Source organism: Rhea pennata, chromosome 5, assembly GCF_028389875.1.
Source record: "Rhea pennata isolate bPtePen1 chromosome 5, bPtePen1.pri, whole genome shotgun sequence".
Classification (NCBI taxonomy): domain Eukaryota; kingdom Metazoa; phylum Chordata; class Aves; order Rheiformes; family Rheidae; genus Rhea; species Rhea pennata.
This window is the reverse complement of record NC_084667.1, coordinates 44,507,570-44,527,522: the sequence shown is the minus strand read 5'-3', so window position 1 is coordinate 44,527,522 and position 19,953 is coordinate 44,507,570. Positions and strand designations below refer to the sequence as shown.

Here is a 19,953-nt window from a genome sequence, read left to right as displayed (position 1 = left end):
AGAAGTGTAGGGTAGCATTTCAGAATTCCAACTTTAGCGGCTGATGGTGACAGTAAGAAGGTAAAGTGAAGGACTGAGTTTCCAATTGCCACACTTAAAACAATCTCAAAAAACCCAAGACTTATTCTTGTATAAATATATAGGGCAAACATGAATATGAGGTACTTCATAAAGAGATTGAATGAAATCTGTTCTATTTTTCAATAGTGAGGAGGTAAAAAAAAAAAAAAAAACCACATCAAATGTGAAGAGCAGAGATAAAAGAGGAAGCATTTGGTTGTTTAACAGGTTTGCTAAGGTGGTACTGATTTATCTCTTGACTAATTTAATGGTCTTTAATCCAGATCAATTAAAAAAGAATAAAACAACATAAAGAGGAATAAAATTTAAGGTCAACGGTATTATGCATTTCAGAGGACAGATACTCACATTGACTGGAAGATGGCTCTGCCGGGGCTTCTGAATTGGAATATGGACTTGAAGAAGTGTAAAAAACTCCCCAACTGTGATAACACCATTCTGTAATTTCTGCAAAAGTCAGTACAAATATAAATACATTCTTTAAACAAGAATGCTTACTTGCATACACTCATACAAATATTGTTCCTGTTATGACAAGAAGTTAGTATCTTTCAGCTATTTACATACCTCCCATAAATTATCTTCGCAAATACTATCTGTGAGAAGCTGGGATTCCATCTGACTGCTTCGCTGAACTAGACAGAAAGGATATTGCTGTAGTTAGAAATATTTATATGGAAATACAAACATAAGCTCACTTGTCTGGGAAAAACAGCAATTTTAACGTAGCATTTGACATTTATGTCTGTTTCTGGTGCTGAACAAAGTTACTGAGGGAACAACTACTTGGGATTCACTTGTCAAATAAGAAGGACTAGATCAAAAATGTAATGCTGGAATATAAATTTGTGTCAGATTAGAAAAGTGAACTCTTATTTCATTACTAAGAATGAAAAGCCACGATTAATAAACTAAACAATAATAAATCTGAGAAATAGACTCCAACCAATTCACGTAAGGCATCTTAGGTAGACAGAGACCAAACAGCAGCTGAGCTGCCAGAACCCTTCAAGGTAAGAACAAGGCTTTCAGGTTCTGAGCCAGCAAGAGCTAGTTTTTCATTAAAAGGAAAAAAAAAAATCCAGCCTCCACTGGGTAAGATGGAAGTTTCCATGGCTGCAGGAGCAAAATTGAAAATGGTTTTGTAAAACCATTGTAAAATGGAGATGAGATATCATTGACCAGGTGAGTGGCAGAATTCTGCCTCACTGTGAGGTATCAGCTAACTGGCAAGAGCTAAAACATGCAAGCTGAATCCACTTAAAGCCAGATGGATGCCCCTGCAGTGTACTCTCAGGACTCTTTCTAAGAACACAGTATTGATATTTGGATATATGTGGACTAATTCTGCATGGAACCAGCTTAAGATCATCCCTGGACCACTACAGTTTGAACTGGGGCTTTAACTGTTCTAAAGTATCTAAATTGCCTCCCCCCCCACCCTTTGCAAACAAAGCTGTACTTCAGTTCTGCTACTTACTTTTCCCCCATCTCAGCTTTCCTAGAGCAGCTTGGCTTCTTGCACAGCCAGAATGTAAAAGCATGTGAACTAGCTGGGCAGGAAGCCAGGACACTATATATAGTTAAGTCTGACAAAAAAAATTATTCCACAGTAGCACAACTGTGTTAACTTTCCCAGATGAAATACATGCTACAAGGAGGCTCTGACTTGAATAAACCAAAAGAACTGAAGAGTTTTGAGGCAATTACTATGAATAAGTCTTACTAGTTAATTCTGTGTCAGCCTTAACAGAATCCAGAGAGCTGCTGGTGTTGGCCTGAGTGCAGTCAGGGCTTTTAGCTGATTGATTTGGAGGATCTTCACCCTCATGAATTTCTACTTGGCTTTTAGAGACAGTGCCAGAGGTAACCTAAAATTAAGCAAGTTAAAAAACACCAAAACAAAAATAAATTGGCATGGTTATATAAAAAATACCAGAATACCAACAGTAGTTTATATAGTTGTTTTTTGATTTTTAGAATTATTTCATTTTTAGCATTTAACATTTAAATCAGCATGACAAACCAGCATATGGCTACTCAAGCCATTTCTTAACCTGACTTACAGGAAGTGAAGCTTCAGAATCCTCCACTTCTCAATCAGAGCAGTAGCCATCACAGCACATTTTCCCAGCTTTTGGAACTTGAATTTTGATCAACATCAGTAGAAACTTTATTTTTAAAGCTAGATTAATTATCTAAACTTGCACAGATTTTCTTGTTCCCGTGGCTATTTGTGCCACCTATAATAAGTCTAGTTTAAACTAAACTAAATATCTGTATTTGGACTTTAAATAATTGCTTATGGTCATTCTCACTCTTTATACCTAAGCAATAATTAGCAAACAGTTTAGTTCAGAAGACTATGAATATTTATTCCTGAAAGGATTTACAGGGTACTATGGAGAAAATAATGTAAAATTAATACATCCCTTATTCTGCCCATTTTTAATGGTTCAGGAAATTTTCACACATTCGTGTAGTTCTTTCATTTTGTGATGGCAAAACAAGAGAAATATTGAGGAAGACATAACAAACAGATGGTTAAGACAAACAAGACAACCTATCCATGTGTGCATTGAATTTAAGTGTGCACCCCAAAATTTAAACAGAAGTCCTATCACTACCTCCTGATAATAAGGCATTAGGCTCACCTGCAAGTCTTGGGAGGCCTCACCATCCAAACATTCATCCTTTTTGAGCTTCTTTAGTTGTGGAAGATACTTTTCATCGTGTTCCAAAACTCTTTTTGGACTGTTACAGGCTTTTGTCTTTTCAGATTGAGTCCTTTCACTGTGAGAGATTTCTTTGTTTATCTCATTACAGTCTCCTTCCAGTTCAGAGCTTACAGATTCATTTGAATCCATTTCCTCTGGGCAGAGAGGAAGAAATTCTTCTGCTATAAACTGAGAAAGGCTTAGGTTCTGCCCACTAGAATTGTTGTCATCTGGGGTTTCACTGTTGTCTGGGCCTACTTCTGAAACTGGTGCTTCTGCTTTGCCTGAAGATTTTGCATTTATGTCTTGCACACTAGAAACAGAAAGATTCCGTCTTTTTGGTAATTTAGGCAGAAAGATACCTAGAGGGACTTTTATTCCTTGGTATTTATCCTTAAGGGCCATGCCTAAATTTGCATGTAAGGGAGCAGCTCCAGGTTCAAGACACATGTTCTGCTCTTCAGCAGTACTTTTTCCTAACCTCAGAGTATCCTCTGACTGAGCTGATAATTTAGGCCAGTGGTTAATAGAAGTAGTTTCAGGAACACAGACAACTGCAGATTTCCTTCTAATATTTTTCAGTTTTGAACAAACATTTAAAATACCTGATAATTCAGGTGCAAGAGTGGGATCTATTTGATCTCTTGGAATGTCACTGACCGAAAGTTGCCTGGTTTGTTCAGAGTTTATTTGGAAGTCTTTTAGAAGTTTCTCCTCTTCAGGTGATAGCCCCTCATTTTCATTTACTTTGTTGTTAGAAACTGGAACAATTCTTGATCCATCCATGGCTAAATCTGCAGCTAGATATTCATGTCTAGACGAATCATCTTTCAAAACTCTGTTTCCTTGAGTATTAAGTGCATCAGGAGCACTCTTCAAAAAATCTGGCTGCTGGATGGAACATGAAACATGAGATACCAGATCTCTACTTCCTTCACTGCAATCCATGACACCATTACCTGGAAGCTTGAAAGACACACTCTTTGATTTCAGTTTTTCTAGATGTACTAGATCTTGATCATTTATAGAAACAGAATTATCCATGGGACAGTCAAGACTTTGTGGTGCATGGACATCCAAAGCATCTTCTGGAAGCAAGATAGTACAAACAGAATCTGGTATTGCATCACTGTGGCCTTTAATATTTTCTTTTTCACTAGGAAATATGGAGGCTGATGAAGTGGAACAGTCAGGCTTATCCTTAGATTTTATATGATAGTCACTATTCAAGTCTTTTGTAAAAGGGGAAGACATTCCATCTCTGCAAGAGGCTGATGATGCACTATGCAAATCTGGTTGCTGAGTGCTTTTGCATGACACTTCTTCGTTCTCAGATTCTTTAATATTTTTATGAGATGCAGTTATTTCAGTATCCCTTTGGCTGTGCGTAAGCACAACGGTCTTATCAGCAGGAACTGAAGAAGTGGCCGGAATGGACCATCTCTCCTGTAGATCAATGTCATCACTTAATACAGCTGTATGAGTTTTAGAGATCTCCATATCCTCAGGCAAAGTAAAGATAACTGTTTTGCTATTTGAAACAGCATCCTGTACAACCTGCTTCGCTAGGTTTAATCTGTCCTGATGTAAGACTCCTTCAATACTGTTATCAACAGTCATTTCCATGTCATTCTGGTTACTTGTAAACATAATTGTTTTATCAATGGAAGTTAAAGGAACAGACTGACTGTGCTGCCTACCTTGCAGAGAAATTTTCTGTAAAGCTGCATTATGAGTTTTAGTGATTTCCATATCATCCATAACAAACATAGTAGCTTTGCTATTTGAAAGAGTCTTCTGTCCAATCTCCTTATTCAAGTTCAGTTTATCATCACACAGAACATCTGGGATAATTTTATCAGCAGAACAAGACTCTGTCATTTCTATGTCAGCCTGGTTACTTGTGAACATAACTGTTTTATCAGGATGGAATGAAAACAGGGGAAAATGTGCTACCTTATCTCGTGAGACAATTTCGTGGCCTATTTCAGCTGTATGGTTCTGTATGAGCTCCATGTCATTCTTCTCATCACTCAGTGAAAATAAAATAGTCTTTTCACCTATTGCTCCCTTCAAGCTTTTTCTTCCAGTCCTGTTAGCTATGTTTAGCATTCCTTGAGATGCAGCCTTTTCCATAGATTTATCAATTACAACAGTATCAAGTCTAGCTATTTCCATATCATCACTGTACGTAAAAATGCAAGTTTTATCTTCAGGAATCAAGGTTATGTCACTGTTTGAGGTTTTAGGCTGTAAAATTATTTTATTGTCTGCTGCAACTGTATGACTTCTAGTGATGTCCATATCAGCATCATCTGATAATATAATAGTTTTTTCACCCAAACGAGACAAATGCTGTGAGCCAGTCACGGTTAATATTTTTTTGACAGATACCAAGGCGTACATGTTGTATTCAGACTGCTCCTGACTATCTGCATTCATCATGTCCTCTTTTTTTAAGGATAATGTTTCATTTTCATCTGGAATCACATGTCTGGATACTGCTTTTCTTTCTGGTAGAACATTATCGATGCTTTGATCAAGAACCCTTACTGAACTGTTTTCAGTCAAGTCCATGTTTTCACCAGAGGGAAATACAGTTGATTTTTCCCAAAACAAAGGCAACTGGGAATTTCCCTTAGATGGTTCAGTTGTATTGGCCAGTACTGGCTCTTCAGTACATGTCAAGTGCAGCCTATCAACTGATTGAGGACTTTTAAAATCCTCTTTTGAAGAAACTGTTTTACTGGTTGAAAAATCTCTCAGAGAATCTACTTCATTTGGCAGTATTTTATTTACTCCCTGCATAGTATTGGCTTTCTCTTGCCTGTCAGAGATTTCGTAATTTGTATTCATTCCTAATATTTTTCCAGGTTGTTCATTTTCTCTAATTCCAGATGGAAGAGGCTCATTACTGGAAATAAAAGAACCATTTGGAGCAAAAGGAACAACATGTGGTTTACTTGAATTCATTTCAAAGTTCTCAGATTCTGTTGCTGCAGTCTGACTTCTATCTACATTAGAACCACCAGAGAAAAAGGTCTTGGTTTGCAGCTGTTTAGATACTACATTACTTTGATTATGATTATTCTCATAGTCTAGCACTGTATTAACAGGAGCAACATCAAGGGCAGCAGTATGAGTTTCCGTTATGTCCATGTTTTGATCATCTGAAAGTATGGCTGTTTTGTCACTTGTGCAGGGAAGTGCAGTTTCCGTTATGTCCATGTTTTGATCATCTGAAAGTATGGCTGTTTTGTCACTTGTGCAGGGAAGTGAAGCATTCAAACAAGTTTTTTGGAAAGACTGAGATACATTAAGGTTTGGCCTTTGCAGAGACACGAATGTAAAGCTGTTAGCAGCAACATTCTTGGGGACTTCCTTCTTTTGCTCTTGTAATGAACATACATTCTTTGCACTAGAACTCAGACCATTTGCCTGAAAGTTTGTTTGTCCAAGCTTCTTATTGACTACTGTCACCTCAAAATCTTTAGAATTCGTTTCTGCAGAATGGCAAGTTTTAAAATCACTATCCATCCTCTCAAGATTTTCCTTGTCCATATCTAAAGAACTTGCAATGTCACTGACATTTTTGTTCTCATCTTTACTTGGAATTCTTTTACAATGCATTTGTTTTGCATCCGCTGTTATCCCAGTGCTTTGATCATCGATAACAGCCTGGCATTTAGTTATTTCCATTTCTTCCTCGTCATTTAAATTGGGAGAGGTAGATCTGCTAACAAGACAGTGAGGTTTGCAGGCAACAGAGGTGGACATATCAGCAGGAAATACATTTTCTATGTTCTTTCTTTCAACCTTGACAACACAGTTTTTAGTCAAGTCCATATATTCTCCTGAAAATATTATTGTCTTCTCACCTGGCAAAGAAGCAAGTAGAGAGTTTGCTAGTCTGTGCTGAAGTCTACTCTTACAAATACCATTAGAAACTGAATTTGCATGTGAATCAAAATCAACACTCATAGAAGCATTCCTGTGATCTTGGGTCACTTTTTCAGTTCTTCCATCTGAGACAGAAGATAGTACAAGTGCACTGTTTTTATATGACATAGAAGATCGACTTTTTGTAATGCCCCTATCATTATCATGAGTTGGATGTAAGTTTTCTGCTAGTGAAGAGTTTGTATTAAGTGTTTTTTCAATAGCTTTACTACACAAACTGCCAGTTTCCTCAGAACTCTCATTATCAATTACACCCGTATAATTCCCAGTGATTTCCATATCATCACACATGCTAAACCCAACAGTTTTATTACCTTGGAAGGCAGTATCAGAAGAAATAGATCCTGGAATCACAGACATTGTTCTGGCCTGTTGTTCAACAGTTTGCAGCGCTGTATGATCTAGCCTGTTTTCAACATTTACCATTTTCTTGTCTGTACAAAGTTGGGGGTTCTCCTGAACAATTAATTGCCAACTAGATGCTCTCTTGAATACAGAATTATCATCTGATTCTGTGCCTGGAAAATCCTTTTTGAAGTTCAGACTTTGATTTTCAACACTGGAGAAGGGAAAAGACATTTTTGCAGTATGACTAATGGTCATATCCATACCATCATCTACAAATGCCTCAGTAACATCTGCACACACCAGTTGCTCTGGTGGAGCCTCACAAATACCAGATAACATAGTCTTAACATCAGATGCCTGACATTTTGTAATTTCCATCCCATCATCTTGTCCTCTGAAGATTTTTGTTACATTGCAGGTGGCCTCTGGTTCATGGGAATATCCATATCTGACTGATGATCTTGTCATGTCTTCCGAAACTTGTGAAGAAACAAAAAAAAGGTTCTCTTTTTCAGGTCCTTCAGTAGGATTAAGCACCTTTCCATTTGACTTCAAGCTCATCATAAATTCATTGAAATTTATCTTCTTCACTGTTGTAGCATCTGGTTTCTCTTCAGAAGATGGGCATGAATGATTTGTAGGATCGCAGAAAAGATGAAATTCTTTGTTCTTTTCTGACTTTCCATTGTTAGACTTTAAACTAGCCAGAAATGCTGTGATATCTATCTTCTCAGCTTTGTCAGCCTGATTGTTTTTCAGATCATGTGTAATCACTGCAGTGTGACTAGTTGTCATATCCATTTGATTTTCATCTGAAAAGATAACTGTTGTGTCATGCCCATTTGTTCTTTGAATGATGTTGTCTGCATCGTGCCACTAAAAAAAAAAAAGACGAAAAATGACAGTTACTGACACTTATCACAAGTAGATACAATAGTATATTCCATTTAAAACAAAGGTCAACTACTGTAGCCCTAAAGTTACAGCTCTATCTTCTTTGAGGAAAAGAAAAACTTACGGCTTTGATTCCTCCTGGACAAGCAATAGTAAACACATTCAAGGAAAGAGGGAAGATTTAATTACAGCACATTGTATTTAAATGGGATATTTTTCTAAAAAAAAGAATTTGCCTCAGTTTTACTGTTAGGCAAAGACTTACGTCCAGACATATCTTCAAAAGCATGTATCTGGACCACTCAATCTTATGAATCAGTATTTTCCATTTTCCTATAATATGGTTTGTGCCTTTTCTTCCTCACTGCTGGAGAAAATCCTGCTTAATTTAAAATGCATGCTATCCAGAGTAGCAATGCAAAATGGAAATTAAAAAAAAAATAAACAAAATCTTTCCCTTCCCTGGACTAAGAAGATTTTAGTCTCCTTATCAAACGTCATGAACATATTGATCAGGACCAACTTCATGCTTACTTCAAGTTACATATGATATTTTCTAATGCATGAAATAAAGTACATTAGAAAAAGCACAACTATATTACGTAAAACAAGGAGAGCTAAATCATTATAGTCTTGTAGTATGCATGTTCTGAACTACACTAAAATCTTTAACTGCTTTTTAACAGGCTTTTTAAAACATGCTTTAATAAGGGCTAAATACTTTTATAACCTATCCCCTTAAACTCAACATGGCCAGAAGCTATTGGGAGACTGTTTTGGCAAGGACTTCTTTGAGAAAGTACTGCCAAAACATCATGGTTGAAGTGTAAAATAGTGCAGAAATCTGGTGCAACTATGTCTACAAGAGTCTTATCACTTGAGTCAACTGAAGAACTTCAGTTGCATTCTAGTATCAGTCATTGTGATTTTTCTAAATCTTAAACAATAGGGACAGAGAATACATTTGTGGATATCTATTCTATACTATGGAATAAAAAGTACCTGAGCTTTAATAACCAGACCTATTTGAAACATAAGCTCCTTTGCATATTCTTAGATAAGATTTAGAAAGAATGGAGAAACTAACTTTGCATACAAATTAGTATGCACTTTTAGAAATAAAAGTTCACATTATCACAGTATAATGCTTATCAGACTGAGAACCTACTCAGAAAACCCCCCACCCTTGAAAATATAGAAGATTCCCCTTCAGAGGAATTTTACATGATTACAATGATTTATCTTTTTAGGTACAGTACAGAGAGAAAAAAAATGCCTTCATATACCTCAGTCTGCTGCACCAATGCCTGGATAGGGGCATGAAGCAAAGTTTCCATCCCTGTTGGGAAAAAACAAACAAACAAACAAACAAAACAATCAAAAAAACAAAAAAGAAAAAACAAACAAAAAAACAAAATTCCATTTGTCGAGCTCATTTTATTATTATTCTACACCCTAAAGATCTATACACTGATTTTTAAATGTCACTTTCTGAGTAAGCACAATTAAAACCAATATATCCTGAGACATATTTTCAGTAATCCTTTGAGCGTGCAGAGAAGCTGCCCATACTTAAACCCATACAATACAACACTTGTAAACAGCTTTATGGGACAAACTGTGTTCATGTAACAGTTGTCTCAGTGAGGACACTGTTCTGGGATTATTAAAAATACGCGAAGAGAATCAGTACTTTGGAATAAAAACCATCATTTTGTTATTTTAAAACTCACCAGTGATCTCACACTGAACAGCTTCAGGTTCTTCATTTCTGCAAAAGGTGGTTCAGATAAACAGCTTGTTAAAAGATTTCAAATCAGAGGGCTTCAACAGTGTATTGAAAGGCAGAAAATTCAGTTGCATAGTTGGTAAGGGACTAGGCAATAGATGAACACTGCAAATAGGTCTGCAATATATTCCAGCTGAAGTTACAATCTTACTGACTCAAGATCCTGCCATCTTACCATGCCATAAGCCATCAATCAATCAATACAATATAGCTGACATTTTTTTTCTTCAATAGCAAGAAAGAGAAAAGATGAATTATTTATTTTTAACTCCACTGTCAGTTATTCCTTTCTCTTTGAGGAATTGAAGCTGTGTTCCTAATTCTCAACTTTGTTTCTTTGTAAAACAAAAAGCCATGTATACTGACCAACTTGGATGGCTTTCAGTCTGATTTTTAATACCTTCTGCTCTTCACTCTTTTCTTTACTTTTACTCTTTCAAGACCAAGAAACCTTAGCTAGAGTACTGATTTTTTTCAGCATATGCTATTGTGTAAGTTCGAAACATTTGAAAACATAAGTTAACTATAGCTGTACCCAAGCTGTTTCCTTGCTATACATTTTAGATACAAGAAAATCTCTTTCAAACATAGAAACTGCCTAAATCCATTACTTTACTCACCAGCTCATTTTAACTTTAAAAATTCCATCATTTTGTTTTATCTAGACATCCTCTAGAACTTTGAGGACGGACTAGCACTTTATCTTTAGGAGAGAAAGTTACATTAAATAAATATCTAAGACTATGTCTATCAGATATGGAATCTGGTAAGTCTTTCCTGGCAGACATTCACAAGGAATCAAACTTGGAAGGCGGGAGTTTCAAGCCATAAATAATAATAATAAAATCTGACAATTATTATTATTATTATTTTTAGGAAATCCTTATCTTTTTCTGAGTGACCAACATGGTTATATATATGGGGGGGTTGTTTGCAGAATCCCCTCTCTCACCAATTAAAAGCACTCAGCAATTTTATATCTAAGATAAATATTATATGGCATTTGTCTGTTTCTCTGAGGAAAAGCATTTTAACAGTTGGATGCCATAAAAAGAAATGTATGTGCAGGACAGAGCTCTAGAATCATGGGAATTTTTTTCTCAAACTTACTGATTAAGCAGGATTTGTTTCCTTGTATCTGCTGCACACTCTAAAAACAATAAAAATTAGACATTGGAATGTGAGAAATGGCATCAAAACATTCAAAGATTAGAACTTTTTTTTTCTGTATAGCTTACTTTTGAGTTCTCACTCTTGACATGCCTTCCCATCAAGACAACAGCCCTTAGAAGCAGAGCAGTTGAAATTGCATTGGCCTTTCAGATCTCTCCTAAGGAATCTTTGATAGAGGGACCATGCCACTCCGCCTAGCTTTTGTTTGATGCAAAACCCCGAATAATTTTTTTCTAGGTGTAGTTTGCCTAAAATATAATTCCTGCGCTGAGCTACAAGCTCCAGGGTTCTAAGAAGTAATAGTTTCTCAGCCAGTCCATCGTAAACAGCTGACCATATCATCCCCATTAGTGACTGACAAGCCTACTTATTAAATTCTGAAACCTTGTTGCTAATAGTCTATGAACACTATCAAGAGAAGAGAAAGGAATTTTACCTATATTTTCTTTCTCTGTCACATTAGTCTTAAGATCTCTCTGGAAGACTCTGCAGCTAAAAACAAACAAAACCAGTTCTTGAAAATACAAGAAAGTAAAGTTAAAAATAAAACAAAACAGAAAACGACACAGCCCTGGTTTCAGTCTTTTCCCCACATGGTCTGTTCTGAAATCAGAATATCAAAAGCCAGAAGCTTACAGAACCCAATCATACTCTCCAGTAGGAAGATGCAATTTATCATATTTAGGATGAAAAATCACTAAAAAGGTCAATGGGAAGCAATAACACTTAATTATAGAAAATTCCTTCTTAACCATTTTTTTCTGGCTAGGAAAAAAAATAAATTATGGCCTTCTTGGAACTCACAATCTGTGAATCTCAATATAAAATTTATAAACTGTTTATTTATTTGTGAATAAATATGAATATTTAATAAATATGACTAATATTTAAAATTTAAATATGAATAATATAATATTTAATAAATATGAATATTTGTGGATATTCATATCCACACATTTCTGTGAACAGCAGTTTTAGAGGATACCAGATTATTACCAACAGACTGCCTTTTATATTTAAATATAGGATGTAAATCTGCATCCTTCAGAACAAACTTACTTTATGGTGTCCGCAAAGCTGACACGGCGAGAGTTTTTCCGACGTTTCTCCGTATTCACATGCTGACAATAAAGAATACAGCAGTGTGATATACAGAGTACAGTTCCTCTTCCATAAGCCACAACAGGCATAACTTTTCATTAAAAACAAACAAACAAAAAAGCACACACACATCAAGTGTAACCCAACAAGTACATATATTTATTTACCAACTTCCTTAAACTACTTTATAGTTCTCTAGTGCCTCTCCTCCTGACCTATAGATTCCCCTCTCAGAAGAAGTAGGATCTAGAGAAGATCATCTTATAAGAACTACCTGGTTTCAGATACAAGAAGCAAAACTTCAGTTATAAAGATTTTTACTCGTATCACCTTATATACTAGGGAAAAAATAGGTAGCTGCTTAGCAAGGGAGCTGCAGGATTTTTCTTTAGCTTTCCATGACAAGAATTGGAAGAAAAAAAAATGTCATGTTTTTTTTTTTGAGCGAGAAAACAAAGCAAAGAATGCATGAAAGAATCAAAGTTACCATAGATAATTTTGCTATTGAAAGATGGTGTTACTGACTACATGATCCTACTAATGCAGCATTATGAAGTATGTGACAATGCAGTATTACATATACTGGAAAGATAACCCATCATATCACCACAGCACAGTTCTTTGCTATAACCTTCCCTAACTAAGTAGCTCCATCTCAGGACAACTAAGCACTCATTTAAAAAAATAGGCAAAGTATTCAGGGACCAGGCCTGATACGTGCATAAGACTAACAAGGCCTGTAATAGACTTCAAACATGTTTTTTTTAATAATGCGAGCAAACAAGCAGTTATGAACAATGTCAAACTATCTGTGATAGCATTACATTGCTAATCAGCAATATTGTCCATCATTGCTAACAGATTATAGGAGCGAAGACTTGCAACTGAGAAGATCCTCCAAAGAGTAAGTTATTCTCTTTTAATACTCAATCCAGTTCTGAAACAGGTATTGTGCCCAAATATTTCAGGGTCATATTTCATATTCTGAAGAAATTATTGGAGAGTTTTTCACTGTTTTCAATTTCCGTGATGAGCAACAGATACATGCAATATGTGATGTAACTAGAACATTAATCCATAGAACAAATCTTAAGTAGAAATAACATTTAAAAAAAAAGTTCAAACTGAACAGTTCTATAGTCACAAGTTCTAAGAAGCAACAGGCACCGTAAACATGGAATATATTCTGTATGTAATTCTGGAAGAAAATGCCTATATTTAATTTTTATGTTTAGCTTTATGTTAAGTTTGCAAGGTAATATTTTAAGATGTAAAGCTATCTTAATTACTTTATCAGTTTGAACAGAAGCAAGTCAAACTTCAAGTAAAATGGACTATAGCAGAGTCTGTTAATCTCTGGCTATTCTTTTCTTAACAGAAGAAACATTCTGATATAAAACGAAAGTATTAAATAAACTCAACATATTATAACATTTAATACTTCAAATATTGTTCTCTCTAAACAGTCATTACTACAAGTATTTTTATTCTTGTCCTGTTCCAAATACACAATTTACAGAACAATGAGTTAGAAGCAAGCTGAAAACATTACAAGCATCAGCAAGGAAGGATGTAACAGACCTACCTGAATGAATTCATTCCCATTTCCAAGATCATGAAGAGGACTTCGTGGAGCCTTTAAAATCTAAAAGAAAATACAATAGCTGAGAAGATGAACCATAACTAAAACCAAACAAAGTATCAAGCAGGAAACAAATGGAGTAATAAACTGTGGTTTACTCACAGCTAGTGTACAAGCACTTCAAAATATCACTTGTGCAGAAAAAAAAATTACCATGAATCACCTGGCATGACTTAGAATTTGATTTTGCATTGAGCACTTGTCCCAGACTCTGATCTTGCTTTACACCAAAACACCATACGCAGGAATTCAGTTGAAATTACACTATTTTCTGAACTTGTACGAGCAGTCAAAGATTAGAGATACCAGATTTGGCATCTTGTATAAAATGAGGAGGCTTTGTCATAAAAGAATGAGTAGCAGTCTCAAGCAAGGTTTTGCAGAAAAATCTTTTCTACCACAAAGATTTTGACCGAAAAGCAAGGGAGATAGATGCATGATGTTGGGTCTTAGTTTGGGAGGTAAACTGCAGTGGGACAGAGAAAAAGGAAAGGAGTATAGGCAGCCAGCCTATTCTCTGCCTTAAAAAATAATGCATCACAAAGTTAATATCTTGCGTCTTCTTTGAGAATTAATTTAGGAATGATAGCCTTAAATAAACAAAATTTCAAACAAGTAAGATAAAGCAAAGATAGTAGGATAAAGCTATGTGAACAGCAAAGTTTTCAGGCTTGAATATATCAGCCAACCTATATGCACAGCAAACTTATTTCAAGAAAACTCAAAAACCAATTACATCGCCAGACAGAGAAAATTTATAAGATCCACCAGTCTCACAATCAAAAACTCCCATAAATCTAATAGGTTCTTGCTTTGCTTTTGAAATGCTTTTCTTTAGACAATGATAAGACAAATGAGTCTGCCTTTACAGTTTCCCTTTCTTTTCTTCACACACCCGTACGGTTTTATTTTGGGAAATGCCTCAAGTTACTCACGGAGGAAAGCCTTTTCCCTCTGATGCGCTCTGTATTATCACTAGAGGGAGGGAAAAAAAAAATGGATATTAGTCTATAACCTTGCACCAAGATGTATTTCTTGAACAATACTGGCACGCTTTTAAAGTTAAACTGATTGCTCCATTATTTAAAAAAATGTGAAATTACTTAATCAAGCTTTCCCAGAATAGTTAAATTTCAGCCCTACCACCCAAAAATAAGATTTGGAATATTCAGCTGGTTCCCTCAATCCCTTTTGGTCAGTTATTCTCCAGAAAATCCACTGCTATGAAATTTCCTCTGAGCTTTCCTATGTACAGTAAGAGCAACTCCCGGCTCTGCCTCTTCACAACAGAGAATGCATTTCATTCCAGAGATGCTGAAGAATACATTTGGATTAAGCCACAGTTCACCTCTAAAAGACAGCAATATTTATACCACAATAAGAACCTTATGAGCTTTCAACTTACTTTTCCATGTTAGGGTCTGAATAAATCTTGTCCATTTCTGAAGGATGTGTCTTTCTTATAAAATATAGTACTGAAATGCAAAAACATTAATGAATTTCAGTAAGAAAATTGCACGCAATTACAAATACATTTGAGCCTTGGTTAGATACCATAACCTTTCCCTCTACTTTTCTTTAGTCACAGAAATGCACCGAAGTTTGACGGGGGGCTCTCAAGCTCAAGTTTTCTACAGAGTATCATGGTACTAAACAGCAGTGCTAGGCAGTTAGAGTCTTAACTTTAAACAGAAGAATGCCTAATGAGTAAGAATCAAACTGTTAGAGATAACATGATCAAAGTTTATACAATGCAAAGTTTGCTGTGGCACACAAGACAGTTCTTCATTCACTACCACTTCCCTCACACATCATATTTAGATCAGTCCAAACAACTGTATTTCCATATTCCCACTAGCAGGGAGAACGAGAACACTTCAAAAAAGTTGCATAGGCTAGTGAAATAACATGCACTGAGAGGATGTCTGTTAACAAAGGCTTAATATTGTCTATAGTTTTGTGTAAACCACAAAAAATTAAAACCTTTGAATACCAAGAACATCAGTCTCCTTTGGATCTGCCTTAGGCCACGCACATAAAATTAACACGTGCAATTTTAGGTGCTTTTCCTAGATTTCAGTCATGGTATTTATCTACATGCATCCCCTTCTATCACTGTGTAAAGTATAAGAACAACTTAACTATGTAAAGGCTATAAACAATCTGATAGCATATATCATACTACTTTATTTTACCCTTTCTAAATCTCAGCAAGCAGCATTATAAAAACCCTTGCCTTAGGCAAGGGTCAAGTGGATTGTTAAACTGCAGAAACAAAGAGCTCTAAAAATTGCTCAGCTTTTGCCTTTCACAGAATAGCTGAGATTGGAAGGGACCTTTGAAGGTCATCTAGTCCAATCCCCCTACTCAAAGCAGGATAAACTAGAGCAGCTTGCTCAGCACATTGTTCCAGTCAGATTTTTAATATCTCCAAACATGGAGACTCCAAAACTTGCCTGGGCAACCTGTTCCAGTGCTTCACTACCCTCACTGTAAAAATTCTATGTTTAAATCAAATTCCCTGGATTTCAATTTGTGGCCATTGCCTCTCATCCATTCCCTATATACCACTGACAATAGTTGGGCTTCATCTTCTTCACACTCTCCAAGAGATTTATACTCACAAATAAAATACTCCTTGAGCTTTCTCTTCTGTAGGCTAAACAGCCCCAGCTCTCCAAGCCTTTCCTCTTATGTCTGATGCTCCACTCAATTATGATTGTGGCCCTTTCCTGGACTCTCTCCAGTAGCTCCATGTCTCTCTCCTACTGGGGAGCCCAGAACTTGGCACAGTCCTCTAGATACGGCCTTACCAGGGCAGAGTAGAAGGAAAAAATCACGTCCATTGACCTACTGGCAATACTCTTCCTGATGCAGCCCAGGATACAGTGGGCCTTATTGGCCACCAGGACACGTTGCTGGCTCACTGTCACCTTGTTGTCCACCAGGATCCCCATGTGCTTCTCTGTAGAGCTGCTCTCCAGCTGGTTGGCCCCTAGCCTATACTGGTGCATGGGGTTATTCCTCTCCGAGAGCAGAACTTTGCGCTTCCCTTTGTTGACCTTCATGAAATTCCTCTCTGCCCATCTCTCCAGCCTGAGAGAAAGGGCCATCTGAATGGTAGCACAGCCCTCTGGTGTATCAGCCATTCACCCGAGCTTGTATCATCAGCAAACTTGCTGAGGGTGCACTCTGCTCCATCATTCAGGTCATTGATGAATAAGTTGAACAGGACTGGACCCAGTATTAGTCTCTGGAGTGCAGCACTAGGGACTAACCTCTAACTGGACTTCGCATTGCTGATCACAGCCCTTTGAGCTCAGCAGTTCAGCCCATTTCAGTCCATCTCCAATTTCAGCTCATCTAACTGTCCACTTGTCCAGTCTGTGCTTCATCAATTTGTCATTGAGGATGTTAGGGCATAGAGCCAAAAGTCTTTCTTAATTCAAGATATATAACGTACACTGCCCTTCCCTCAACCACCAAGCCAGTATAAAAAACTTGTACCTCATCATACAAGACATTTAAATCACAAATTCATAGCTCATTTTTCACACTAAAATTAAGCCTTATCTAGGGAATAATAGGCTCTAGAGTTACTTAAAATGCAAAATTATATTAAATGCGATCATATATTATTGGAGTATTAATCATAAGGCAGAGTAGAGTTTGAATTGGGGGAGCAGATGAAGGGAAGGAACAATCTTTTCTTCATTCACTGCTTTTCAGAAACACCAGTTTGCTAAAATACAATGTTTTGGCAGGGCAAGAAGGCACAGTGAAAAAAACTTAACTAATGGATTTTTTCCAGTAAATTTCTATTCACTTAAACAGGAAAAAAAAAAGTAGTATTTTGAAGGCAGTATTAAGCATAAAGGTATAATAGCTAGAGCCAGAGAAAAATTTCCAGACTGACACTTTACTTGTAAACAAAAAATCTAATTTGCTAAAAGCAAGTTTAATATTTCTTGGTTTATTTTTGCAAAATATTTCCCCACACCATAAACCACCAAGAGATGCAGCAGGTTCACACTAGAAATTCAGATCAGTAAAAATAGTATCCTGAGAGGCCTTGGCTTTCAGAGTCTGCAGCTCTGGGGCTAGAAAAACAGGAAAAGGCTTTTTAGGCAGGCATTTCCAAAACTAGCTCCCCAGCCAGCAGGGTAAAATTTTTGAATACAAAAACTGCTGTGCTGGATCAGACTAAACACAAAAGCTGTTTGCCCAGACATGAACTCCTTCACATTGGCCTATACTGGATTTTATCAGCCAGTTTATCCAGAGATCCACCTCCCTCTGAGAAGACAACATCACAGAATCATAGACTGGGTAAGGTTGGAAAGGACCTCTGGGGATCACCTAGTTCAACCTCCCTGCTCAAGCAGGGTCACCTAGAGCATGTTAGACAGGGTTGCATCCAGGCAGGCTTTGAATATTTCCAGAGAAGGAGACCCCACAACATCTCTGGACAACCTGTTCCAGGGCTCTGTCACTCTCACAGTGAAGAAATTCCTCCTCAGCACGCTGAAATCTCCTCAGGCCGCCTGGACACCGGCCTGCAGGCAAGGTCTCTACATCTCCAGAGCCCGCTTTCTGTTCCAGCCCTTTGTCTCCCCACCCATCACCAGGCGTTAACCCGCAGGAACCGTCTGGGCGACAAGCAACCGCGCTGTCGCCACAGCAGGGCCCGCGCGTCCCCAGCACGACCTCTTCTCACCCCGGAGCCCCTCCGCGGCTGCCCTCCAGGCATCTCACCCGCTACTCTGGCCGCGGCCCTCACGACTGCAGCCGACAGAGCGCCGCCGCCGCCGCCGCCTCCTCACCGTCACTGCCCTCCGACCCCCTACCTCCCATTGGCCGCCGCCGCCTCACGATTCAAACCTAACCGCCGCTTCTCGCGCATGCGCCCTGCGCCAACCAACCGTCGTGACGACAGTGGAGTAGCGCCCTACGGTAGTCGCCGTACAACATGGCGCCTCCCAGCATGCCGTTCAATATGGTGGCCTCCATGGAATTAGCCCCGTGCCTGCCATTTCAGTATTTCCGCTCGTCAGCACCTGGTGCGCCCAAAGGCTTAAGGCCGTCGGCACAGTGATCAGCCTCGGAAGGGTCGCTTGGTTTCCGCACGGTAACTTCAGTCTGCTTTATGCCTACAGAAAACCGGGCTGCCGACGCCCCCTTACAGAGCAAGGGAAAGTAGAGCGTGACACAGGAGCCGTTGTCAAAGTTTCTTATAGGCTAAGCGAGAAGAAAGGTTTTCATGACGAGGTGGCCGAGTGGTTAAGGCGATGGACTGCTAATCCATTGTGCTCTGCACGCGTGGGTTCGAATCCCATCCTCGTCGAGTGTTTTTTTTTTTTTTTTTTTTTTGTTTCTTTCTCTCTTCCCTCCCTCCTCCTGCAGGGTCGCTGAGGTACTCACTGCCGCTGCAGGCACCGCATAGCCGGCTCATGGTGCCGCCAAAACCACGGCAAGCTCTGCCCCAGCCCCACCAGGCTGCTGGGGCTGCTCCGGGGCTGCCGTGTCCCGTGGGAGCAGCCCTCTGGGCTTGTGCCCCAAACGGGCCTGTGGCCCTCTGCCAAACCCATCCTGCCTCATTCCTGCAGCCTCTAGGCTTCAGACCTGGAGCAAGAAGTCCTTTGTGTTTAAAGCCTCTAACTTACCCTTCCCTTCCTACCCAGATTAAAAAGATTGGATGAGTTGATGCCCTAGTCTCACTCAGGAAAATATTACCTCAGGAATAGAGGGGAATGGGTATTTAATTAAAGAACTTAGTGTTTCAGACAAGGGTTTTCTTTGCTAAGCAGATCTCACTATAAAAAGGAAAGACACATTGTCCTTTGAGCAACAGAGCTAACGGAGCCAGGTCTCTTAGTGTGTTGCAGCAGAGCACACATCTATCTCGCTCCATCCCTCTCACATTTTCCCTCTCCCCACCTGCAAATGAACCACACCACAGCACTTTCCTTTCTCTTCCACATTCCCTAGAAGTCAGGGTGGTCTTCTGGCCCCTCTAGCTGCACTGGAGGGCTCCCTCTGTGCAGAAGGTTCTTCCAGGTGGGAAGAAGAGCATTTCTTCTGCTTATTATTTGGACTCTTGGGCCCTGCGAGCTGTCCAGGCTCTTAAACCCATTTCTTCTCTTGGGTCTGGTCCAAAGACCCTCAGAAACCTATCACGCTCTGAAGCTGGAAGTAGGGAAACCTCCGGGAACAATTTATGAGTCTCTTTTGCAGCCCAAACAACTTGT

At 38.3% G+C, this 19,953-nt stretch overlaps 1 protein-coding gene and 1 non-coding gene across 2 annotated transcripts in view; one reads left to right on the top strand and one right to left on the bottom strand.

The window, feature by feature from the left end:
• KNL1 (kinetochore scaffold 1) overlaps positions 1–18,676 on the bottom strand; it is a 29,955-nt gene extending 11,279 nt beyond the window's left edge. Inside the window, exons 1-16 of the mRNA XM_062577670.1 lie at positions 18,658–18,676; positions 18,553–18,613; positions 16,560–16,801; positions 15,111–15,180; positions 14,641–14,680; positions 13,649–13,708; positions 12,022–12,083; positions 11,399–11,454; positions 10,900–10,930; positions 9,734–9,771; positions 9,287–9,339; positions 6,027–7,982; positions 2,736–5,957; positions 1,808–1,952; positions 649–716; positions 430–528 (exon numbers count right to left, since the gene is read on the bottom strand). Of these exons, the coding sequence (XP_062433654.1) occupies positions 430–528; positions 649–716; positions 1,808–1,952; positions 2,736–5,957; positions 6,027–7,982; positions 9,287–9,339; positions 9,734–9,771; positions 10,900–10,930; positions 11,399–11,454; positions 12,022–12,083; positions 13,649–13,708; positions 14,641–14,680; positions 15,111–15,180; positions 16,560–16,801; positions 18,553–18,613; positions 18,658–18,676 (6,222 nt within the window). The remainder of the gene's footprint in view (positions 1–429; positions 529–648; positions 717–1,807; positions 1,953–2,735; positions 5,958–6,026; positions 7,983–9,286; positions 9,340–9,733; positions 9,772–10,899; positions 10,931–11,398; positions 11,455–12,021; positions 12,084–13,648; positions 13,709–14,640; positions 14,681–15,110; positions 15,181–16,559; positions 16,802–18,552; positions 18,614–18,657) is intronic.
• A 291-nt stretch (positions 18,677–18,967) lies between these two features.
• On the top strand, positions 18,968–19,049 carry TRNAS-GCU (transfer RNA serine (anticodon GCU)). The gene has a single exon. It is a non-coding gene; the product is annotated as a tRNA-Ser (tRNA).
• The last annotated feature ends 904 nt before the right edge of the window (positions 19,050–19,953 follow it).